General features: G+C 41.5%; 1 protein-coding gene across 8 annotated transcripts in view; it reads right to left on the bottom strand.

Moving 5' to 3' along the window:
• adgrl1a (adhesion G protein-coupled receptor L1a) overlaps window positions 1-27,037 on the bottom strand; it is a 310,848-nt gene that overhangs the window by 122,007 nt on the left and 161,804 nt on the right. For all 8 annotated transcript variants that reach the window (XM_088603734.1, XM_088603728.1, XM_088603730.1 and 5 more), the window contains one exon: window positions 15,997-16,106. In XM_088603734.1, the coding sequence (XP_088459860.1) occupies window positions 15,997-16,106 (110 nt within the window). The remainder of the gene's footprint in view (window positions 1-15,996; window positions 16,107-27,037) is intronic.

The following is a 27,037-nucleotide window of genomic DNA, read 5'->3' as shown; positions in this document are numbered from 1 at the left end:
CTTAAGGTATTACATTAGTCATCATACAATAACTTCCCTGAACTACTGAAACAGTTCTATGACAGAATTTTAATAGTAAAACACAATCCCTGTCAAATAGACATGTTCAGATGTCTGTAATCGAATGGCAGGGAATCTCTGGCAGATTCTGCTAATTACAGACTGTGCCCCAGTTTTAGCTTAAAAAATCACACCAGCTCCCTTCTACAAGCCTATTTTTTCCAATCACGTTTCAATGAATCTCTTGCGCGCAGTTGCGCACTGAATCTGTAACGAGAGCTGCACTTTGTTTTGGCAAGAAGCCTGTGCTGCAATTTATGTAAACGTACAGAAATCACGTTACTGTACGTCCTGTTTATAAATACCGTGCAACTGAAGAGTGACACACAGTTGAAACCTAATAATAACATCTTCAATATTCGCTTAGACTGCCTGTTTCCATGTGTTAACAACAGCTTGCATTCACAAGACTGCTTTTAAATTATTTGTCCAGCAGTCAATGTGCCTGTCTAGAGAACTGCATTTCATGCAGTATTAATGCTGAAAGTTAACGGTGTGACTCTACATAACACTTGTGCTCTGATCTACGTTATGTGTTTTCAAGGAATGGAGTGCTATTTAAAGCCTCTGCAGAGGCGACAAGGGACTTTTAAAGAGACAGGCAACCATGCAATATATATTCATCTATCCATTTTGCAACCACTTTATTTCAACCAATAAACAAAGGCAGGGCACACCCTGGATGGGATGTCAATCCACGGAGGAAATCCACGAGAACATGAGGAGAACAAACAATTAGTTTCTCCCTCATTTTATTTATAGAAGTAACTTGCTCACTCTTGTACATGGCTCTTACTGTACATGAAATACATTTCAATTCCTGAAAGTAGGTTTGGGGTTCAAAATTTGGCAAAGTGAATACTAACCGACCAGTTGATTTTCTTTTTATTACATACTGTACTGTGGTCCTTGTCTCGATTTGTGATTTTATCTTTATGCATAAGTCTGGATTCATATCTAATGAATCAAACCATGCAGACAATTTCCAGGGAAGAACAGCAGTATGTGTAATCCATGTGCAGACACAAAGGTGTAAAGGTGAAGAGAGGAGAATGAGTGATCAGGTGTTTGTGTGTGATTTAGATACACTTTAGATATGGTATGTTAGACTGTTGGATAGTGGTTTATTAGTAACTCTGCATGATGAAATTCTCTGCATTTAAAGGTATATTAGCCCAATCTGACTTGATGCCAGTAACAAAATCTAATTGCTCTAAATGTGAACACCATTACACCCCCTAGGTATTTCCTAGGGGGATTGTATAAGAGCTAAAATGGCATTTTAACAAATAAAACTGCACTGGAGAATCAGTGGTCAAAATCATATATAATCAAGAAAGATTTTAAGAATGAGAACTGAATAATAATTATATTCTGTCATTAATCTCTGTTTGACCAGAAACATTTTTTTTCCTTTTTAATGCCAGAAAGGGTTGGAAATAGGCGGTTTTGAAGTTGCAAGTCAAAAGCAAAGATGAACACTGGTAATATAAACTAGTTCTTTCAGGTTTGTATGGCTCTTCCTAAAAAAAAAAACCACCATTATCATTTTTTAGCAGTTTTCTAAATTCCAATCAGCACTGTTTTGCTGCACTAGGCAGAAAGTGAAGGAAATGGCATTAAGGCAATGAAAATGTCATTTGAAGACTAATTAATCTTTAAAACCCCCACAGACCCCTCTGTCTTATTGTCTTATTAATTACGCTTGGCCCCATTGTCTTACAGAAATCAGCAGAGGCCAGTCTATTTGCATTTCTAGCTGGCTGGCTCTTTCTCTTAAAAGCAAATACCAAAGTTGTAAGACACTTTTAATTTCTGAATAAACTTATTCGCAGGAGACACGCTGTTAAAAGAAATGTTCAATAATTGGCCTCAGTTTGTCAGTTCTGACTTTAAAATTTGAAATGTATGCTATTTTCTGCATTTGTGCTTGATATTTTAGGGCTTTTTCCAATATGCGTGGAAATGTACTGTATAGACATTGAGCCCGTCTGCATTTATTGGGGAACCTATAAGTTGAAATGTACAATTCTGCTTGTCACTTAGGCTTTCAGAGTCTGCTGTAAAATTAATACGCATGACTGAGTCACTCTGTCAGCTGTGATATGAAAAGAGTCATTTCAAAGGCAACATGTCCATTTGAATCTGTCTCTCAAGGAAAAAAAACAGCATGCAAAAAATTCAACATACAGTGGAGCTTCTCACATGATGCGTGACTTTTAGAAATAAGGAAATGTTCACCACTAGTCATTTACAGTACAGGAATGAGAAAAACTCACAGGTTAGGCTCTTCATGTTGTGATTTTTGCTGGCCAGGCTTCCCGCCTTAAAAGTAGCAAATAACTATCATTATGTTGCCTGATTTCACAGAAATGAAAGTAGTTAAAACTATTTTGGTCTGCAAAGGATATTTAACTTTCTGTGTTAATTTAAACTTTAAACAGACAGCCCAATAAAAAGAATAAACAACATTTTTAAATCCAAAGGTTGTGTTAAAAATATAGGTAATTCCACAATGGATATAATGTATTCACAACAGGCTCATTTTTGTTGTTAACGAGAAGCCTGTTTCTCTCTGCTTGCCTCACTGTCACAACAATGACTGAATTCCACCATGGTGATCAGGTTTCTATCATGTTTTAATTAAGAATCTGCTGCAATTCTGTAAATGAGCACTGCAATCAAAACAAATTACCCTTGAGTTAAAACAAATAACCATGACGGCAAGTTTTCTGCTAGAATTCAGGTTCTGTGACAATTTTTGTCCACTTCACCTGGCATTCTGCGAGTCAGCTGCTGAAAACAAAATTCAGTAGCAGTCAGAATAGGCTTGCAGTATCTGCTAATGCAAATGAAAGGCTGGTAATATTCCTGCACTTGTTTTTAAAATTCAGTTGACAGATCATATTATCCTGCACAAGGAAAAACCTTATTTTTTAATTACTAGTGAACTAATGAGAGGTAACACAACAATCACACAATGTGATGAAGATTTTTGCATGATTGCAGCATAGTGACAAAAGTGCAGGACAGTTTGGATAACTGATCTCCTTAATAAAGAGGGGCCATTCTATTGAACTCTGACCTCAGATTGACATGGGCGTCTGTGAGGGAGGCCAGAGTACCAAAAGTGGTGACCCCTGGTCCCCGATAGCAACTGTAATGGTATGGCATGGCATTTAGGATTATTTAGAAACACAGAAACCATTTAGTTTAAAATGTTTGTAAATGGTTTTTGGAAAAAATCTAGCATGAAAGCATTTGTTTTCTTCAAGTTCACACACTAGGACTGGGCCTACTCCATAATTATTGACACCTTCCGTTCATGTAGTATAATTAGCTCTGGAGCAAATCACTGTGAGCTGACTAGACTGAACTTGGTGAAATAACATGCACTCGAACATTAATTAACCTCTGGCTTGTCTGAACCAATAGATAATTGGGAGGACGTTTTAAAAGAGAAATAGCTCACCTGTGCCAAACTTAATCACTTTTAGATATTTCAAAATATTAGTCCTGGAAAAAAGGATGAAGTCATGCTGCAAACCTGAGGCTAACATTTTCTTTTCCAGAAAAATGCTGACATCCAGAATAATAAGCCTGACAACACACTACGAGATGAAAGGATACTCTTCCAGAACATTCTGCAGAGATTTTTATCAACATTTTATTAACACAGCATTTTATCTAGATGACTGACAGGAAAGTGATCATCGGAACAGTTTTTTAGTTCATTCATTATTTTGGTAAATTTAGTCAATTATTTCTGAACTGTTTCCAATGGGAATTGCTAAAATTTGTGGCATATGAAAAGACTGAGTAGTCACGTCTCACAACATTGGTACAGATGTTGCAGGTTGTTTCTTTTCCTCACAGTTGCTCTCCAGTTCAATTCCTGGAGGCCTGTGCTGTCTTCTGGCATCCGTTACGCCCAGGCTTTCGGTTATTAATTAGTCTAATTGTTTGATTAACTGGGACAAATTGTATACATCCTCTCAAGGGTCCATGAGATGTTTTCTGTCATGCTGTTATTTGTAATTGAGGGCAACATCTAAATTCCCAAATGGAAAATCCTTTAGAAAAAAGAGAAGTTTGGTTGTGTAAGCTTGAATTTTGGCTGCGCCAGATTGCTGAGATGAGCCCCTCATCTCAGCCAGTGTGCTCCTGTTCTTTGTGCCTTTACCTGAAGTATCAAGTTACCTTAAAAGGCACTTTAAAGTCTCTGAAAGACTCAATCAACAAAGGCCCTCACCCAGGGTGTAATCTGTGCTTCACAGCCCAGATCATCACTAGGTCGAGATTGGGTCATGTCACTACTGGAGTGTGTCCAGGATACCCTGGGCAGTGGTACTTATTGGTAGGTTCTTGGCTACTGCAGAAACAGTGACCTCTAGCGCCTTCAGACTTTGCAGTGACGTCAACGAGAGAAGCACAACCATCATTCTGCCTCAGCATAAAAATAATCTTTGCTTGTCTCAATGCAACCCAAATGCATTGGGAGGTTAACACTAGCAGTGATGGAGCCCATTTACACAGCTGTCTGGAATCAAATGGGGTAAAGTGAGTGGGTCAAAGAATCTTGGTTGAATTAATTAAAATCAACAAACAGCGGTCAAGTTCTGGAGCACTGATTGGCTTAACCTCTTAACAACCCCTTGAATTGAGCAATAGAGAGCTGTAGGGGGACCTACATATACTGTAGTACATAAGACTAAACAGTTTCATTTGGCATTCATCATCTATTTATTGTATTTTTAATTATTAAGTAGCTAGTAAAAGCCATATTACCTAATGTGACTTAAGGATTAGGATAGCTTTTGATATTGCTGATATTGCTGGGTTAGACAGGCTATCGATCTTTATCACTGTCCTCATCTCTGTTTTCAGATGAATCACTGATGATGAGAATTTTCTAAACCTACTGTGGATCCTTTCACATTGGAAAAAAGGAAAATCATTGCTAGGAAATTGCAAGCAATATTGTCATACAAGTGAAGAAAAATTGCTGAAAATGAATTGGCACCCGATTATTGATAGAAAGCGTTGTCAAGTGTAAAACAACCCTAAATTGCTCAGATTGCCAACAGACAGAAAGAAAGGTGATTTTTGTTTAAATGTTTTACAGTGATTCCTCTGTATTTTGGACTTCTGGACAGGTGAGCTTATAAAAACCTTTCTTCCCTTGTTAGTACTACTTTTGTAGACCAAGTTAACATTCAGGTAGTGAACAGGCCCACTGAGCACAGAATCAGCTTGGACCAAAATCAGATACTTAAAGGAAATCAGGCTGAAATGTGAAATGGCAGGGTGTCAATACTTATGGGAATCGGGTCCATTATTATAGTGCCAATCTCAAGGCACTGAATCCATGTGCTTTCTGTGACCTGGAAAGAGAGCAAGAGGAAGAGTGAGAAAGAGAGAGCAGTGCAGAAAGAGGGGGAAGAAATTAAAGTTAGAGTGCAGTGAAGCAGGAAGGGTTTAAGGGTGTCTACGGAGGAGAAAGGGGGTTAAACATTCACATGATCTCCTCACGACGGCCGGCACGCTCTTGTGGCCCCTTCCCACCCCTAAAGAAAAAAAAGCAGAGAGTCCACCCCAGGTCTCAATCCACCCCTGCCCCCCCATGCAGTGATCCCCAAAACCCCAATTCCACCTTCCCCCACAACCCTTTATCCATTAAGAACCAGTGGCTATCTAGCCAGGAGCCTGTACAGTGAAGGGGGTCAATGCATTTTACAACAGGGAACAACCTTTCCAACATTTTCACAGGAGTGGCTGGCACAAAACAGATTCAGAAAAGGCATTTTTTGTTTCGCCTTTTGGTTGGTCAGTACATGGTGTTGCCTGTGCTATACACTTTTGGATTGGGCGATGATCAAGATATTATGCAAAAATGAAGCCGTTGTCTCCGGCACTGAACAAACAGGGTATTGCTATCAACCTTTTCAATTAAGCATCATCTCCACTGCAAAGTAATTTCACAGCTAGAACCGTCCACTCGTGCCTATAATTTGGTTCCTTCTAAGAAGCAGGTCTGTAACAGGTCATGCTTGTTTGGATTGACATCTTTGTGTTTTGGTTTAAAAAAAGACTTCAAATTCTTGGTCAGCAAGTGTACAAGGAGCATTCAGTATCGCTGAACCCTTGTACATCCTATGCAACTCTAAAATACTCCCTTTGTCCCCCCACTCACACACACTTCCTGTTGTTCAGTGTTCAGACATCTCTTGGGGAGCTCTGTGTCATTGGAGCAGTCAGTCAGCCTGGCACAGAACAATATAAACAGAAAGGACAACTGGGAATAGCAGAACACACACAAGAGGACACAGAACACACGAGAAACTGAAGAGGGAAAAAAATATAGCTGATCTCCAATTCCTGCCAGGGCAGCTACCTGCAAGGATCAAAACGCGTCTCCTGGAAATCGTGAACATTGCATTCCTTTGGAAGCAAATGGGAGGAATTTAAAAAAGAGCTTTGGGTGAAAGCAGCCATTGTAAAGAGTGACAGAAGTTTTTCTAAGTAACTTTCGAATCATCAAGGGATAGGGCCCGGTACAAAATGGAAATCTTGACCAAGCAGCATCAGCCATCAGTTAGATCATCAAGAGCTCAGACGTTGTGGATCTCAGAATTTAGCCAGCTCTAGATCCAGTTGAAAGAAATTCATTGTTGCTGTGTGTCGTGTCAAAGTGCACCAAGATCAGTCATGATGCCAATCAATCATTTCCACTGCTGTGCAGAAGGACCTCATTTGATCCGTTTATCTTTCCCTGATCATTAAAACTGTAGACTGAGAAATCAAAGCACCAAAGCTAGCAAATTCTAGTTCAGAATGTCTAAAAGCTTTTTATATGACTGCATATTCCACTCTGCCAACTAATTTGTCTGTGTTGAACACGGTATGCTAGATTTATTTCAATATTATGATTGAATATAACAGAATCAAATGTAACATTTTGTGTAGGATAGCCACTGTACAGCAAACATGATGGCATCTTTTATTTAGACATTTAGTTTAACTGTGAACTTACTTCAAATTCTCTGCATTTTATGATTCTGTAGCATCACACATAACCCAAAAGCCATTTTTCCCCTTTACTCTCAATATACACTTAACAGTTCAAAACAGCACTAAATGAATTACTTAAAGGGCTCTCTGGCATTTTTACAGGGCTGCATTTCAATTTGAAGGTCATGGAATGTTTTAAATCAGAGAAAACAATTCACACTTTTCTGTTCATAAATAGAATGTATGGTTTTAAAAGCACTAAACATCTTTAAAAGCAATTCAACAGGGTGACTCACTGTCACCATGACCCTTACCAGGAAAGAGGACTGAAAATGGATGGATAGACTCAGTATCACCCATGATCAGGCGAATTGGATGAAGCTGCTCAGTCATATTGTGGATGTTGATTGACCAGAGGCACTCAACAGTCTTGAAGGGGTTCTAGGATAACTAACCTACTGACAATCAGGACAGAATGGGTCAAACAGCCGCCTCTGTTACTGTAGTAACTTACTGTAGTTACTTACTGTAGTAAGTAACAGGTATCAATTATCAACCTTCGATTTTGTTCAATCATTTTCTTTTTCTTTGCAGAAAGCACTGGGCTCACCATCTACTGACTGAAACCTTTTCAGGTTTTCAGACTTTCTGAATCTCCTGAACAAGTCACCTCTGGGGACAACTGCACTCCTGATGACTGGAAAACAGGGTGGCGTAAGAAGAGAAACATTCAGCTCTTTAAGAAAGTACTTGATGATCCTTCAGAGACAGGGTGGAGATAATTTGGGAATCAATTATGTACGTAGCAACAATCAGGCAGGAAGAACAGGATAAATGACTGTCTCTTGTTTGTGACCCTGCTAATGTTTGCATGCTCTTCTCTGTGTGTGGCAGTAAAAACAACTTTGTCACACTATAGGTAGTCAGGGATAAGGAAGCAGATGCATGAGCACTATGATCAGTGCAATCACTCTGGACACTCCACTCAAAGTGCTTTACAGGTAATGGGGACTCCCCTCCACCACCACCAATTTGCAGCATCCACCTGGATGATGCAACGGTAGACATAGTGCGCTAGAACACTCACCACACTCATCAGCTATTAGTGGGGAGGAGAGCAGAAAAAATGAAGCCAATTCATAGATGGGGATTATTAGGAGGCCATGATTGATAAGGGCCAATGGGAAATTTGGCCAGGACGCCCCTACTCTTTTCGAGAAACGCCCTGGGATTTTTAATGAACACAGAGATTCAGGACCTCGATTTTACGTATCATCCGAAGGACGGCACCTGTTTACAGTATAGTGTCCCTGTCACTATATTGGGGCATAAGGACCCACATGGACTGCAGGGTGAGCGCCCCCCTGCTGGCCCCACTAACACCTCTTCCAGCAGCAACCTTAGTTTTTTCCAGGAGGTCTGCCATCCAGGTACTGACCAGGCTCACACCTGCTTAGCTTCAGTGGGTTGCCAGTTGTGAGTTGCAGGGTGATATGGCTGCTGGCATTATTATTAGCTTTTATTAGCTATTATTAGCTTCACAGGATTAATTTAACTACTCTCTTATGTCTTACACCTTATAAAACATGCCACACACCCTCCAAGTATAGAGTTAAACAGAATATTAGAATTGCCATGTACGTCCATCGAGCACTCACCCGGTTCAGAAAAGCCAAACCTGTCTTTACATCGCAGCTCACAGCGATAATGTCTAACCCACAGAGGGTGAATGAGGATGTTCAGACAGCTCCTTCTCCCAGCTGAACCATCTTCGGACATATTTAAAGCACTGCATGGGATGTGCAGGAGGGTCAGGGCTGACATCACTGCAAGCCTGCCCTGGCCACTGAGAACAGGGATCCCAGGAACCCCTGAATGATCAGGCCCAGCCTGACCCCCAGCAGAGATGAGAGCTCTCCTCCACTGCCTGGGGAGTCTCAGCCACAGTCGGCAAGTGACCTGACATGGATTTGAACCCACAGTATCTGGATCACACAACCCAACCTACACCTTTATAAAGAACCCTGTCGGACGAGTGATCCTTTCAACATGACCCATGGCACTGATTTCCACTGCTTTTAAAAATTGCCAGAGATTGCAAGCTGTCTCTAAATAACATCAAGCTCTGGCTGTTTTAACTGCCAAAAGATGGTGAAGATGAACTAAGTAAATGGTTAGTTCAATTAAGAGTTGAAGTACAACACAGTGGCGCAGTGGTTAGCATTGCTATCTCACAGCGCTGGGGCCCTGTGTTGTGAGGCCCTGGGATGCTATCTGCGTGGAGTTTGTATGCTCTGTGTATGCTCTGTTTGTATTTGTGCTCTGGTTTCCTCCCACAGTCAAAGACATACTGGTAGGTGATGTGGCTTCTGGGTAAATTGGCTCTGGTGTGTCCATCTCAGGGTGTACCCTGCCTTGTTACCATTACTTGCTGGGATTTTTGCTCCCACGCAACACTGAACTGGCAGAAGTTGATAGAAAATGGATGGATGGAAGGGTTTAAGTAAAAGAGAGCATTTATCTGGAATGAAAATGGATTGGAAAGGCCTTCATTCATCTCTGTCTGATCTGTATTCTATGTACACGTCTATTAAAACATAGCTATACTGTAAGTGCAGCAGTGGACGCCACAGAGAAAGCATTAGTGTGTCAATAATATATTTGTCTCAATTAAGAATAACAGGACTGCTTGCAGGGGGTGGTTGTAGGTTTCAGAGCCCTGTGATAGACAGAGTGACAAATCCATTTTAATGATCACAGAACAAACCAGTCCTGTACTGTTTTTTTGTTTGCGTGTGCTTTTAAGTGTCTACATTAAGAGGCTCCCATATGTAAAGAGATGTGAAACGTAGGAGGCACTTTTTACATCAGCACAAAGGCTTCAATATTTAATGGCAAGGACGCAGCTCGTTAGAAATTAAAACCCTGGTCTTAGCTCAACAGAGAGAAAAGTAAATCTTTGCACTGGCCACCGGGAGGAGAAAAAAGGAAACCTCTTAAGCCAGGGAAATACTGTACATTGCAGGGGGCTGACAGGTTAACATTTAAAGTACTGCATTAGAGACGAGAACTGTTCATGTAAAAAAATACTAAATACAAGTGGTGATTCTGCCTAGTATCATTAGAAACATTAGCTGAAATTCTGATTAAATCAGGTGAGATGCACGTGCTTTGGATCAAAAAACCATAGATAGAATCTTCAAAACTGAGTGAGAAAGACTTCACTTAAATGTAAATCTTCAACCAGAATGTTAACTATGAAAAAAATGCTGGTATACTTAATACTTAAATAGCTTCAACAACACTGTATGAATTATTACACTCTGTATATTACGGTATAATATGGCTATATAGAATACAATATATATACTATGGGGGTGGCACAGTTAGCATAGCTGTCTTACAGAGCTGGGGCCCTGGGTTCACTTCCTGTGGTGGATTTGTTATGTTCTTCCCATGTTTGTGTGAGTTTCCTCTGGGTGCTCCAGTTTCCTCCCACAGTCCAAAGACATGCTGGTATGTTAATTGGCTTCTGGGAAAATTGGCCCTGGTGATTTTGAAAATCTTGCACAAGGGTCTTCTACAACTAACCTTGAAATCACTGTGTTCTCCTTTAACTTACTCTTGATATAGTATATCAGGCTTTACTATAGCAAACATCAGCCCTGTGCAACCCTCAGGAGCTTTTACCATGGTGAAGCACAGTGCTTTCAGGCCAGAGTGGCTAAAGGCTACAGGCATATGAAAGAATTCTGAAAGCTAGGATATTTACAGAGGACAGGTAGAAACCACAACAGGAGCTCACAGCGAGGAAGTCCTGAGGTTTCCCTGTGAAGTACAAGGGATTAAGGAGTGTCATGGCTCTTCAGCTGGGGAACCAGAATAGTGGGGCTGACACACATCTCCTCTAATTGCCACTATCACTACTGACAGATATATTAACAAAGGGTGACAGCCTCGCTGGGACACCTGCTTCCTCACATCTCCCCCACTACCATAAACAGCTGTTAGGCATGTTAATGGGCAGATCGCCAGGGCAAAAAAGAGCACACAGCACCAAGACAGGGATTGTGAAGGAGCATCACCCTGGCGGTGTAGTCAACAGAATAACTGAAAAGAGCTTACAAAGGAGAGGAAGCCACTCAGCTCATCAGGCCCCTTTGATAGTTGCTAACACTAAGTCCCTCAACACTTTGACTAAAGAAGTGGATCTGTTGCACTTTTCTAGTGTGACATGTTGTTTTCTTGTCTGCTGGAGTATTGACAGGCCATGAGTTCATGCGAGCTGCAAACACCTCCTTCTCATTGAGTAACAAACATTTGTTGGTTTTTATACTGTAAAAATTAAATTATAGGACTGCAAAATGTAGCATACCTCTTTCACCAGAGTGTCAGGCTACATCTGACCTAGTACTGTCCCTATCCCTACCCAGAGATGTATACAGTAGGTCCCTTGGTTGTAACTAACACTCTGTGCCAGTGCTAATTCAATGGTTTCCATGATGCAAAACCTAACCTAACAAGATGGCATCTTGCAATTAGATTAAAATGTACATCCATCTCCATTTTCTAACCACTTTATCCAATACAAGGTTGCTAGTGAGCCGGAAACTATCCCAGCAAGCAACAGGTGCAAGGCAGGATACACCTTGGATGGGACACCAGTCTATCGGAGGGTAGACACACTGACATGCAGACACTCACAGTTTTTGCAGAAGCCAGTTAACCTTCCAGTATGTTTTTTGACTGTAATCACTTCTTAAAGCTTCATCCTTAACCAAATCACACACTAAAGAATTTGTACCCCTTACACATATTCTGTTCATTTCTGTATATTTGGAATGGATTCTAAACCCCCAACTGTATTTAAAAGGATGTAAAACAGAGATGTGCTTCCCTGCAGGGCAAAGGCTTTAATATTTAAAGACAAAAGCATAGCTCATTACCTCGCTAAAAATCCTGACATTAGTTTAACAAGCAAGAAAAGTACATCTTCAGAGAGGCCACAAAGAAGAAGGGAGGAGTAGATTGAGGAAAACAGCGCTGGTCAGTGCAGAAGTCTTTTTAATCTCTAGTCCCGTCCAGATTGCCATGTGTTTATAAACTGCTATTGGACGACAGGCTGAGGTTACAAATATGGCACTAGGAAGAGGCAACTTTAAAGTAAAATGGACCATCTGACTGCCCCATCTGGCAGAGGGTTCACTTGGAGTCCTAGATAAATTAATCCTTTAATTAGCTCATGATGAGCAGGCTCGTTTGGGTGTTGCACCCAGGGAAATTTGAACATTTTTTGCTAACCAGGGGGAGTGACATCTCACGTTACTCTGCGAGACCTAACACCCAGACGAAGAGGAGAATGCACAAAGCAAACGGGCACAAGATCTATTTATGGATTTACCATCTATTTACCGTCAGCGGTGTCTGCCTTACAAAGGCTGTGCATGCGTCACTCCCGATCATCAAAGATCATCTCACGAGAGCGGGCAATTCCAAACAGCTGCACAGAAAACGGAAAACAGAGCTCCCAATTCTAAATAAAAAACAAAAGGAAGTTCCAACTCCCTTTTCTTGAAATCACCTTTCCCTCTACATACATGTCTAGACTTCCTAGTGCTCCAGCCATTAACTATTTACCAGCATGGCATTCTGTGCAGCGCGTTCTGGCTAATCTGCATCTGCACGCGCAGCAAGGGTAATGTGTTCTGTTGTCTTTTATAGCACACAGAGCCCCCGAGAGAATCCCGCCTTTAACGGAAACCAGGAGATTCGCAGCAGACGCCACCAAGATAAATGCAGGGATGCCGCCACAAGACAGAAGACTCTGCCTATGCTCTTCCACAGACCTGCTCCGGATCCAGAGTGGGATGAGATTCCGCTACGGCCTCCAAGCCTTTGCTAACTGGCTGCGTTATTGTTAGAGCTTCAAAAGAGCAATTTTACATTTCATGGCATTTCCACAGAAATTGCTCCGCTTCTTCCGAAATGTGCTGCACATTACAGACCAGGAAAAGGACTTTGTGTTCATTAATCCTCAAGGTGATCATGTACTATAAACTGTGGCTGGGGCATAGGAAGACTACACCAGTATGAAAATTGACTGTTAGAAATTTACTGTAATGTTTTTACAGTTTTAATGTTGTATTATCATAGGTGAGCTATACTGTAGGTCCCTATGGTTTTCCCACATTTTGATCTACCACACCATATTATTCCCCTAGTTCAGAATAGTAAAGCATAGTAAAAGCAATAGCAAACCATAACAAATCTATGAAGCCACTATGGTGAAAAACAAAATACTTTTAAAAGTAAAACTTCTTTCCTCATATGTGGAAAAAATCTTTCAGAATACATGGTCCACAGAAGAGTGACTAACAGTGACATTATGACAGGGAAAGAAAACAAAGTAATTGAGAGCTCTGCTGTAATGGAAGCTAGAAGACCTACAGTTCTTTCACTGCAGGAGTGCAGGACAGAACAGCATTGGTCTCTAATTCAAAGCCACGTCAGGCACTACTCCTGTTCTCTTTTCTCCTGACAGACTGGGTCATTTTTAATCTGAAGTAGGCCAGGTTCACAAGGTGATGTGTCAGACTGAATCAGACTGTAATGGAGTAAACAGCACCTTAAAACCTAACTCTCAATGAAGCAGAGGAGCTGCTGAGCCAGAATTTAGTCACATTTCAAAATTAGTTTTTGTAATTGGAAAGCAAAAGGATACCTTTCCTCCGTGCCACGGCAGAATTTTACATGCGCTCTCACGTAGTGTGTCTCCCTAAATGCCCCATTGTTAAGGCTCCATCTTTACTTCTCCTGGGAGAGTTACTAGTCATCACAACAACCTCCAATCTGTGCAGAAATTAAATCTGAGAGTCAAATGAGAGCACTTGTAATAGGGTTTGTAGAGAAACAAAGACCCCAAAATGTCCCCTTTTGCCTGCCCTCAGCATAAATCATTTGCTCTTTACTGCACTAATGAGGGATCACTGGAATTCACTCAGATTTTCTCTTTGATTGGTCCCCTGGTTCTTTAAGGACAGAAGAAAAGGCTCCTAGAAAGACTACAGATAAGAGGAGCTTGCTCAGTGTCTTTACCTTCCAGATTAGCTCATTATTCCCAGGGCCCCATCAGGATTCTTCTTTAATGATCCTCCCTCCATGACTCAGCATCCATTGTGTGAAACCTTTGCTCCACACACCAACAACCTCTTGAGGAAAAGAACTAATCTGAGGTGAGCTGTATTTTCTATTGAGATTTTTCTGACTCTGCTCTCCAAGTTCAAGAATATCCAGACACTGTTTCCTTAAAACACTGAACCACAGTTTATTATTCTTCTGATCATGATTATGATGATGATGTACCCACCACATTTGGAAATCTGAAAAAGACTGAACCCAAGAAGGTCCAGATGACGTGCTCCTCTGTCACATACTGCCACATTCACAGCACCAAAGAGGAGAGTTAACACTGATTGGAAGAGCAGAAGGTCTCTCCTGACATCACTGCATGCTGACAGGTGCCTGGGACGTTCCTAGGAGATGCTGTTGCACTAAGAGTTGAGAGGAACCTGGCCAAATGACATCCACACTGCCTTTTGGAGAGTTCCCGGTTCGAACATGTAATGTCAGGACCATACAGTAGATCTCAACATGCGCTCTGAACAAGCACCTTTAATGGCCAAGCCACTGTGGAGCTACTGGGCTGATGTCAGATTTTGAAAACCTTGGCCATATCACTGAACTTATTTTTCATCTATTCACATTCGACATGGTCATGTCATGTTTGAGTCCTGTTGGTTTTCCAGTCGTGACTCACTATGCTGTGACCCGTGCTGAAATCTCCTACTGTAATGTGATGATTCCATTGCAACATGGGGCTCCAGATGAGGCCACATTACTTGCAGTGAGCACATCACAGCCAGACATGTTTCCTAATCAAACCCTAGCAACAGGGAGACAATCACGCATCACCGGTCTTATTTTTACTTCATGCTTTCAAGCTCAGTCCTTCTTTTCATACTCTTCCCTGCGTGCTTTCACTTGGATATTTGTGGTGATGCTCAGAAAAAAAAAACAGCACTTAGCCAAATTCATCCCTGAACATCTTTGTACATTCAAAGTGGAAAAGGTCACCCTTCCACCAACATAAATATTTTGCAATGAACATTGCTGACCTGATTTTGAAAACAGATTAAAGGGTGTCCTGATATTTCTCTTTGCTGTCTCTGTGGTTTGTATTGTAACTGCTTTTGGCAAGTTGGCACCTCTGTGTAGACTTTTAGTTACCATGCAAACCAGCTACTCCAGTGTGAAACCATTCCTCCAAGGACAATGAAAGGAAATGGCATGGAGACATGTAATGATGTTATACAATAACCGTCAGGGGTTGAGATACCAATTTGCTTCCTCCTTCCACTTTCCATGGCTTTGGGATATCAGAAGTGAATTCAGCACTACCTACTGCTCTGCTAGTGATTCTCTACCAGGCATAGATTGCAATCTTGAAAATGCACACCAGAAATTTTAATAAAATGTTACTCCTGGAAACTCCTGTAAAAATGCCACAGAGATGCCAACATTGGTGTCCTAACAAAACCGACCCTCACTTAAGATCCCTGCTTTGGATCGCAACCCAAAGTGTGTAGCACAGGCAGCAATTTGAATAGCATGCAGATCAGGGGAGATGGGTTAGCATTTTAGCTCCTCCTGGCCGGAAACGGGCCAGAGCTGGTGTTCACCCCTTTGTGAAAATCTTGTAAAGCTCCGGAACTCTGCACTGTTGATAAAAAACAGGGTTAAGAAGCATCGTGTGAGAGAGAGTGTGTGTGTGCGTGATGATGTGTGCGTGAGTGAGTCCGCTGGAGGCCTGACAGACTCAGTGGCTGCCTGCGGGCTGGGTGGCAGGGGTGTTTGGGGGGTACTCACTGTAGGGGACGCACTCGTACTGGATCTCCAGGTACTTGTAGGTGCCCGGACAGGGATCTGGGAACACATCGGAACCCGCTACTACCACACACTGTGTCCGATTGTTGCATCTGCCAAGGAAAGAAAGAGAGAAGATATGTCAAGAAATCCCAAAGGCAACAAGGTGACATTGTTTTTCTTCAGCTTGTCAGCACAACAGCACTGGAGTACTGTCTCTTATCATTGGAATTCTGGAGTTACCATTCATTTTTTTGTCCTACTGCTTTAAAAAAAAACAACATACAAGGCAGCAGCTGGCACTAATGTTTACTCTATAAAAATATAAATGAATAGACTGATAAATAGATAGATGAGATATGCCTCGCTGATGCAACGTAATAAGGTAAGAGCTAAATAATATTCCCATTCCCATAATTCATACTGCCTGCTTGCTCTTATACACATCATAGCCTTGACAGGTGTTCCCTTTAGATATATAGAGTGCAAAGTGAATCACTTTTTAATAATAGGTTGTGCCCTGCAAAGCAACGTTTGTTTTCTCCTGTAATATGTCTTTTTACGTAAGAATTATTAGCTAAACAATTTTTAATGAATTTGTGAATATTACCAGCACACAGGATTTGCCAGGTCAAAATCCTTTCCTAGCTCTAACCTGAAAGGACAATTTTCATCATTCACTTCATGGCTTTGCCAGCCATTCACCGACGACACCTAATACTGTAAATACTGCCACTAAAATCCCGAGCACTGAAAGATAGTAAGCTCCTGTCCAGTGAGTATAAAATGTTACACCGATTATATTAAGCTACACAATTCCTGCAAGCCTTTCTGCTCTGCCTGTCAACTTTTATATCATCTAGCATTTCTGTCTAGATTTTCTTTTCTACAAAGCAGTTTCCCACTGAACAGCATTGCAAAAGTCCAACAGCTCATTAGGTTATTTACCTAGCAGTATTTCTTCATTTATTCTTAAATTTTGAGCCTGTGTTATCCACACATCCATCCACTAACCACCTTATCCAGTTCAGAGCCACAGAACTGGAATATCCTGGCAAACAATGGATGCAAGGCAGGATACACCCTGGACGGAATGCCAGTCCATGGCAGGGTACACAAAGGCTCACACCAGGGCCAATTTTCCTAGAAGCAAATTTACCTAACGGCATGTCTTTGGACTGTGGGAAACTGGAGCAATCAGAGGAAACCACACACAGGGAGAACATACAAAGTCCATGTACTGTGCATAGCACCTGAAATTGAACACAGGGCCCCAGCACTGCAAAGCAGTAAAGCTAACCATTGTACCATTGTGACACCAGTTTTTGCTCCAGTGTAATATACTAGGCCTAATTGTAAATGCAATACATCATTACTGAGAAACTGCCTGCAGATTTGCACAACAAATAAGTGCTACATAAAAATCAGCTTAAAGCAGACATGTATAAAATTGAAGAATTGCTTGTATATACAGTAGTACAGATTTTTGTGCAAGGATAGATTTTCATAGACTGTCCCCCTACCTGTAAGCATTAAAGGCTATCAGAAACAATATGACACAATAGGTTAGGGATGCCAGCAACTGTGACATACCTCTACCTTCACAAGGCAGTTTTTTTTAAGTCTAATACAATTTAGACCATTATAATGATGGGTGCTAAATCTTTCTTCACAGAGAATGAAACAAACTCTGCAGGTGATCCACTGAACTGAACATTTTGTAGCCTGGTCGTAACTCGCATATGGCAGGTAATTTAGACACAGGGAAGACACAAAATGCCCTTAAAAGGTTTGGACGTTAGCGATGCTCTCACTTGCCTCCTGGAATCCCAAACTCCATTTGTTTTCATTTGGAAATATAGATTTTCACAGGATTCCACTCCCTTGTTATTTTCCATGGGTTTGGATACTGAAACATGTTGATTTCTTAGAAAATGGGTACCTTACTTTAATAAGAATCCCTGTCATTCTACAGACCTGGTTGGGAAATATAGGTATTTAATTCAGTCAGGCAACAAGCCAGCTTTACATTCACACTCATATAGTACAGTATATACAGTATACAAAAGCACTATAGATAAAAAAAACACTAATAAGGAAGACTGATTGATATATAAAAACTAACAGGCTCTAATTTGGTTTGCTGGGAGCCTAGTGCATTCTCATTTTCTTTCCATCTAAGCTCTTAATTACTTAATTGAACAGGTAATTGGCTTAATTAGACTTTTTGATTATCTGCAGCCCCTAAACTGTTCCAATTTCCAAACTTTTTTTTTGATTACATGAAATCAACCTTGCTAAATCATGAAAGCTATTGAAAAAAGGCTTAATTAAACCAATCGCTAGATCAATTTAGTAATGAAGTGAGCGAGACCTTTGTCTAACAAAAATCAGAAGGCACAACGATCCAGAAAAGCAAGATTGGGATGTGCCGCTACAGAAGACAAAGATAGCTGGCCAATTCAAACATCTATATTTCACTGTACAGAGATGCAGCTTGTTTAGCAGATTTGAGCATATTCTCAGATGGCTCAAGGTCATATTATATAATTAAATAATTTGTTGATGATTTTTTGGACAGTTGGTGTCGCCAACAGAAAGATGTGTGAGCGGAGGGCAATTTCTGGGAGATTATGGATCACTTGTTGGAGTCAAGGTGGAGATGCTGATTTCCAGGAGACTCCCAGAACTTCTGGGAGACTTGGGATGCCTGCTATTTTATACACAAAAAATTGAGCCAACTGGAATGTATTCCCATGAATAATGACTGTGCATGCTAGAGGGTGCTATATTAACTCAAATGAACCAGATGACTCATGGGTGGCCAGTCAATAGGGAGCACTGTTGTGGCTCCCCACCACTTTTCTACTAAAATTCTACTACAGTTAATTGGAAGTTGGATTTAAAATTAAAACAGAAATATTGCATCTTTTTCTTTTCTTTGTCAGAAATATGAAAACTACAGTGTATTTTGTTGTTCCTCCAGCTATTAATACTGTTTCTTTATTAGCCCTATACAATTTCTTGCATTAGGAATTCATCTTTTCGCATACCCCAGCTTTTCTCCATGGAGACACAGACAGGGAGAGAAGCTTGGGGTCAGAGCACAGGGTCAGCCATTGTACGGCGCCCCTGGAGCAGTTAGGGTTAAGGGCCTTGCTCAGGGGCCCAACGGAGTAGGATTCCTCTGCCAGCCGCGGGATTTGAACCGGCAACCTTCTGGTCACAGGTGCAGATCCTTAGCCACAGAGCCACCGCTCCGCCACAAAAAACGTGAGTGTGCTCAGTTACACACCCTGGGGCGATCTCCTTCCTGTCCTTGCCAAGCAGTTTTAACAAATGGTGATAACCACCTATCTGAGCTGTCAGTGAGATGCCTGTGCTGACACCCTTAGCCATGTAAACAGCTGTTACCTGGGAAACAGGAGAGATCCGTTTGAGGGTGAGAGAGGAGAACTGAGAAATGGTGGCAATTGATGATGCTAATTCACCAATGGCACAATTACTCTTAGGAAAGAGCTTTGATGAGAACATTCAGGCTGAAAACGACTGGGACTGGTTCTGCACCTGTCAGCAGAAGAAGCAAGTTCGCAGACTTCTGAAAACTTTTGCAAAAGGAAGTGATTGTGTGGTATCGGGCAGGGTGGGAGTGTAATTAAAAGAACTGTGTTTTATTAATGTTGTGCAACTCCTGTTGTTTTGTGCCCATTAGTTTTGTATTCAATCACAAAAGCAAAAGGAATTTGTAATACGATATGTAATGATTTCTGTGCACTGGCCATGACTGGGTGATACAGTACAATAACTGGCTGCACACAGTGTCCACTATTGCTGTCCATGAGCAAGGCTTGGACATGATGCCTTATGAATGCCTGTTAAACATCTTTACTGCACAGTTCTCATGATACAGGCATTTGAATAGAACAGCTAACTTTATAGGCACCTTTGTATATCACAATATAAGTTACAAGCCTCACTTAAATGTTTAGAGGGTATTCCTGTATTTTAAACACAATCACAACTGTGCATAACTCAACTTTCTGTTCAGAACTGTGCATATACCTGTATGTAACAAGTTCAGCTCTCCTGGGCTTTGGTGGGATTCCATCTCGGACATTTGTGGGCTCCCAGCATGCACAGCACCACTCCCTAGAGAATGGAGAACTCGCTAGGTCCTCTGCCACAGAAGAGTTGTCTAGACTTCAGTTGTCTAGACTTCAGACTGGGGTGACATCACTTCTGTGTCTGTCTCAGTGCAGGAGCCTTGTTACTGTACGTATACACAGGGGACAGATAACCCCACTGAGAACAAATGGTTTATGTAGCTAATGAATACAGGTTATGTATGATTGAATTCATTTCTGCAGAAAATGTCACCGCTCTGTATACCTGGTCAGTCTTTAACCTTAACCACTGTTATTAGCCAAACTCTGAACTCTGTCAGCCTAGTTTTTCATCAACCTGGGCTAAACCAAGTGCTTGAAGTGGAAAAAAGTGTCAGTCCCCTTTTCCCTGGCAAAAAAAAAAGTACTTAACGTTGGCAAATATTTGATGGAAATAGGATTTGGTTTTTCATGTGACGCTAGTTAAAAATAACACAACTGAGAAGCCCTGTCTTTGGTGACAGACTGCAAACATAGAAATATGCCTCACTTCATTTTGGTTTTATCCTTACAAATTAGGGAAAATGCGATTCCGGTCCTCTGTCAGAGAACAACTCAAAATCTGTCTTGCAAATGACAAAACAATTTGCTGGGAAAAGTTTAAGAAAGTTTTTGTTTTTCATGATCTCACCTGAAGATATTCACGAACAGGATTAAAAAGCACTCTCATGTTATAGCATTCAGGAGTAGGGATTATAATCAGGCACGTTTTGAATCTCACTTGATTGAAATGGCAAACAGCGAAGTTATTAAGGAATTTGTTTAGTTCCACTAAAAGTGCTGAGGCTCAACAAGAAGTGCCGGTACTCAGACAGTACTGGCCCAGTTCAAGCACTGGCTAAACCAGTTAATACTGAAGGCTTATTCAGATTCTTTCTCAGCCTGAGGAGGACAGTGAAATTGTTCAGTTGCAAAAAAAACAGCTCTTCATAGATATTCTCATGCTCATATTTGTGGACAGGGGAGAAACAAAATGGCAAATATCTGAATTCCTAACAATTTTTTTTCCATTTATCCCCATAATAAAAAAAAGTAGATTCTATTTTTCAGGATTGTCAGCTAGGTCTAAAATCTCAACACAGAGAAATGACCTTGAAACGTGCGGCTCAGAGAGAGATCAGATTTGCCTAATTGACTGAAATAAATGTTTTCACTGCTTTGAAGCCACCTGAAAAAGGTGCTTGATTGTGTGAAGGTGACAGAGAGTCACTGAAATCTCACAGATCCACCCTGTCTCTTCAAATGCTCCTGGCAAGGTCTTCCTGTCCTGGAAATCAGAGTATCTCAATTTCTTTTTCCTAACCACCTGTTTGTCATCTCCCTGATCAGGGGACACAAAATAAGAGCCTGCTGGAGCGTTCGTACATTTCTTCTTTAATCAAAACATTCCTGATGGAAAGTGGTGCTTTAATCCAGCAAAGATGGGCTGCAAAAAATGTTTTTCCTTTGCACAAAAAGATATAACTACAAGATCCCCTTACACACTTGAAGACTTGCAAAGCAAAATGGAAAACCAGTCAGGATGAAACCACTTCTACCTTCAGAAGGTGAAATCTGCTTCTTTAAATTCTTCCTACAAGATGCAGTCTCATTTAACACTGACCAACCAAACAGCTTACGTTTTCATCAACCTGAGATAGTCATTCCTGGTGACACTCTCTCTTCCAGGCCTAACAAGCTTAAGTTTTGAACACAGTGCAGCAGGTTTGCTCCAAGATACTCATCCGGGAGAACAGCAGAACAGTGGTTCTTGAGCACTCCACTGCCTTTTGGTTCTTGTGCCAAATAAACTAATTTATCTTCCTTCCATCCATCCATCCATCCATTTTCTAACTGCTTCTTCCACTTCAGGGTTGCAAAGGAGTCAAAGCCTATCCTGGCAAGCCTAACCCTGGAGGAAATTATTTTAATCATGCAAATTGATCGCTAGTTGATTACGACCTTTTCTTAGTGATTAAGAAGTTGCGTAGTGTTAGTAATATGTCTCTACCCTGAACCAATTTCTGGAGGTCACACCTGTCCACAATCAAAAGTATGAAGTGCAAATGATTGGGAGAGTTTGATACAGCAGCATTCCCACCAGTGTCTGTCCATTGTTAAGCAGTCTCGTTTAGACAGAAATAAAAAGCAACCTCTTAATAAGCAACTTGAGAAGGGAAGGGCCAGAGTTCAGAGTGCAAACATTCTTTCAACAACAAACCAGCAGCAGAGATTGAATTAAAGATTGAATTTACCCTGAAGCTGAAAATCAGGTGACAAAAAGGTCAAAAAAGTTCAATGACAGAATCAGATTGCCACAGTGATTAAGATCTCATGTTAGAGTGCAAGTCAGATAGGACAGGGGTCCAAACATGACTGACCTAGCTCATCCACCATGTCTCATGTCAAGTCTGAGCTCTGTCAAGTGTTTGTTTTTCTTGCCTTGCCTAGTGTGATCATCTGAAATCTTAATTTCATGTCCACCTGTCTGCATCTCTCTTAACCCTCTGTCACACACATTCCCTCCCTCCTACCATATGCAGCAAGATATCAGCAGGTAGAGAGCAGAAGAACCGGTGTCTGTGTGTGGAGAGACGTTATAATTCAGTATGTGTGCGTCTTTGACAGAGACAGACTGTGGGGTTATGTGCACACACTGAAAGAGACTTTGTGTCAAAATACAGACACTTATGAGTCTCTACATGTGAGTTTATAAAAGAAACTATTTAGGGCCAAGGTTACCTGTGGTCAGCCTCACCCATCATTTGCAGTACAAGGCTAGTTGAAGACACATACAGTACATACTGAGAGTGGCTGTTGGTAAGCAGATGGAGGTTAGAGACCTTTATCTATGCAATTGGGCCCAGCACATCCAGCTGCTTGATATCAAGGAAATTCAGTGCAGAGTTGCATGGCCTAAGATCCAGGAATTTATTACTTAATTAAGACGCACAGATCCCGACCCCCCCCCCCCCCCCCCCAACCCTTCCACAGCAAAATAATGATATACAAAACTTGTGTATTGACAGGTTCTACCAAGGAAAACCAAAAAAATTACAGATTCTGTTTCACCAGATGCTGATGACGCTGTAAATAGGTTCATTAGCAGGAGCACAACACAAACCCAACAACACAGCACATAATCCAGTCAGCACTATTCCTCTAATCAAGCATAATGATTCCTATAATCAAGCATGTTGAATTATGTTATGAGAATGCTTTTCTTCAGCAAGACCCAGAAATCTGGACAAAGTTGGGGAGAAAATGGATGGAACAGGTAAATCCTTTGAGTGGAAATGTAGCAAAATCAACTGGGCATACACATTCCATATTCCAAAATAATTTATTAACACTTGTCAACATTTCAGAATACACCTGCTTCAGTCCGCTTTAAAACTGGAATGGAAGTTCACCGCTCAGCAGGATGATGACACAAAGTACAAGGTCAAAGCTACACTGGATTGTTTTAACGAGAAGAAAGTGAATGTCACTGAGTGGCCCAGTCAGCGTTATGGCAAATCCAAGAGAAAATCTATGGAAAGACTTGAGAATTGCTGTCCATCAACAATCCCCAACCAATCTGGCCGAGCTTCAGCAAGTTGGCAATGAAGAATGAGTGACAGGTGAACTAGCCTGGTGTGCAGAGCTCTTAAAGACTTATCCAACAAGACTCACAGCTGTAATTGCTGCCAAAGGTACTTCTTACAAGTCTTGACTCCTGGGGTCTGGGGTGAATACAATCAACTTTTTCACTTTTGCTGATATGTTAAGTGTAAAGTCTCTCACCCATAAATGTCCAAAACTGGTAATTCAACAAAATCGGACATCATTGAATACTTTTGCAAGTCTTGCATACACACAAAATGTATGTAGATAATGCTATACAAGTATGTCGACTATTTTTGTGCTTTGTGTCAAAAATTACATCCTATTACAGTATTATAATGACATGGTACAAAGCCAGGCCAGACAGTGGAAAGAATTGCTGTTTGTGCGGGTTTCCTCTGGGTGCTCCTACAGTTTAAAGACAAGTTATTTATACATTGTATAGTATAAAAATTGGTCATTTGTATGTACAGATGTATTTTGTTTTGAATAAATAATATTAGTTTAATATCAGAACTGATCACTCCAGCTGAGATCTCTTTTAATCTCCCGGTGGAGCATCCATGTTCTGATCTCTGCTGTTTCAGGCAACAGAACACAGACCTAGAGTTTATCAAAAATGCAAATAATCTTACTGCAATTGTGGGGCCATGTGGATACGCCCACATATTGCCCCGCAGGCTACAAGGAGATCTGAGCGCCCTCCCTGGAATTTCAATTGTCAGGCATAGCAGGGATTCAGGGGGGATTATAATGTGGTACAGAGGAGACCTCACCAGCTACATCAGCCCAGCCAAACAAGGCCAGCCACACAGACAGTTGGAAATTAATAGGAGCCCAGGCCCGTGTGACAATGACATATACCTGTGTGCATCTACTGTACACTGCTCCTCTGAATCCTCACACTATAACAAGGAATACTTCCAAACCCTCCAAACAGGGATTCATTTCTTTACCAGTCCAGGGAAATGCCCTGCTGTGGGGATTTCAATAGCTAGACCTGTGCACTGCCAGACAGGGTAACTGTCTGGAAAGATTCCTGTGAACCTTGTCCCTCCCACAACATATTGAAATAACCCTGATCTGTGCATCCCAGCCAAGTTTTGAGCCTGTACATCATGAACTGGAACATTAGAGGGGGCTTTCTAGGTCAATTATACTATTGGTCATCTTTTGGTTTTAATGTACACTTATTTCTCCTTATTCACGTTCATGTGGAATACATTCCTGAAAAATACGTACTGTATACTGTGAAAAGACTCTTCTGTACCATATATACACCATACTGTATGTATACTGTACCTAATACAACAAATAACTAAAGAACATGAGAGAACATAAATCATGTACTTCAGTTTTCTATTATAAATAGGAATACAGTAATCCCTTGCTATACGAGCAGCCACTACATGATTCGCTTTTGTTTATACGAGATGTAGTTTTTTCATTTAACAAGCAGGTTTTCACTCGTACAAGCTGGGTTCTCGTAAAGCATTTCCGAGATTAATCTTTTATCGAATCTTCTCAGGTGAGAAATTTACTTTTTTATTTTTATTCCATTTAAATTTTATTCATAATAACGACTTGTGTTAAGTGGGATAGTACCTATTTTTATGCATTTGCTGATGACTGCAAAGATGTAACCGCTCTACTGTAGCATAAATGAGCAGGAATTTTGTTTTCCTACCTAGAAAAAATGAGAGGAGATTGACCCATCTAGGATATTTGTGCGTGTCTGTGAGAGACGTGATATGTATCAGTGAGAGACAAGCTGTGTGTGTGTCTGTCAGAGGCAAGCCGTGTGTGTTCACGAGAGGCGAGCTGGGTGTGTGTGTCTAAGAGAGACGAGCTGTGTGTGTGTCTGGGAGAGACGGGCTGTGTGTGTGTCTGCGAGAGATAAGCTGTGTGTGTGTCTGCGAGAGATGGGCTGTGTGTGTGTCTGCCAGAGATGAGCTGTGTGTGGCTGAGAGAGACGAGCTGTGTGTGTGTCTGCGAGAGGTGAGCTGTGTGTGTTTGCGAGAGGCGAGCTGGGTGTGTGTGTCTGTGAGAGACGAGCTGTGTGTGTGTCTGTGAGAGGCAAGCTGTGTGTGTCTGCGAGAGACCAGCTGTGTGTGTGTCTGAGAGAAACGGGCTGTGTGTGTGTCTGCAAGAGACGGGCTGTGTGTGTGTCTGCGAGAGATGAGCTGTGTGTGTCTGAGGGAGGCGAGCTGTGTGTGTTCGCGAGAGGCGAGCTGGGTATGTATGTCTGTGAGAGATGAGCTGTGTGTGTGTCTGTGAGAGGCAAGCCGTGTGTGTCTGCGAGAGACAAGCTGTGTGTGTGTCTGAGAGAGACGGGCTGTGTGTGTCTGCGAGAGATGAGCTGTGTGTGTGTCTGCGAGAGACGAGCTGTGTGTGTATGTATTTGTGAGAGGCATGGTGTGTCTGTGAGGGACACATTGTGCATGTACAGTATATGTTAGAGAAGAGCTGCGTGTGTGTGTGTCTTTGAGAGATGCACTGTGTGTGTACAGTACGTAATTATGAGAGGCAGGCTGTGCACTTTGTGCCTGTGTCTGTCAGGGACGTTGAGTGTATCTGTTGTTTAATTTAAATGTTTTAAGTGTTTCTGTTTTGGCAACACAGTAATTCATTGGTCATGCCAATAAAGCTCTGTGGATTTGAATTTGAAATTGAATTACAGGCTGTGTGTATGACCATGAGAGAAAAGCTGTGTCTCAGGCTCTGGGAGGCATTACCTGGACCTACACTGCCCACCTCCCCATCAGCCTGTGGGCTCAATTGAAACAGTGGCACTGTCCTGTATAAAAGACACACGCACGACATTCTGTTTGAGAAGGGATTGTGTCCATCTATATCTAGCAAATTTCTGGATATGTGTGTCCATGGTCTAGGCAAGTTAAGAACAGCACTGCCCCGATGAAAGATGATTAATAAGGTATCAAAGTCGGGAAGCACAGAAAAAATTGAGTCAGAACAAATCATCCTGAAACACAAACAGATTTGAAAAAAAAGACAACAAGGCACAGCAGAACTGCATGGATAGTGCTTGGCTATGGGGCTTGAAGGAGTCCCTGTCAGCAAAGAATCTCAAGCCAAGGCCTACAGGATTGAGAGCACTTTGACACCATGCATACAAAACACTGCTCTTTAAGTATTCCAGCACCAGGGGAAGAGGCTGAACTGAACAGACATCTTTGCTGTATCTTGGCAAACTAATGCAGCCACCCCTGTGAACCCCAGATCACATGGTAGGCCTGCAATGGGTCTTATGGGAAAACTGACATTTTTAAAACAGG

The sequence above is a fragment of the Lepisosteus platostomus genome, chromosome 13 (assembly GCF_059453375.1).
Source record: "Lepisosteus platostomus isolate fLepPlt1 chromosome 13, fLepPlt1.hap1, whole genome shotgun sequence".
Lineage (NCBI taxonomy): Eukaryota > Metazoa > Chordata > Actinopteri > Semionotiformes > Lepisosteidae > Lepisosteus > Lepisosteus platostomus.
Note: the sequence above shows the minus strand (reverse complement) of the source record. Positions and strands in the feature narration are given on the sequence as shown.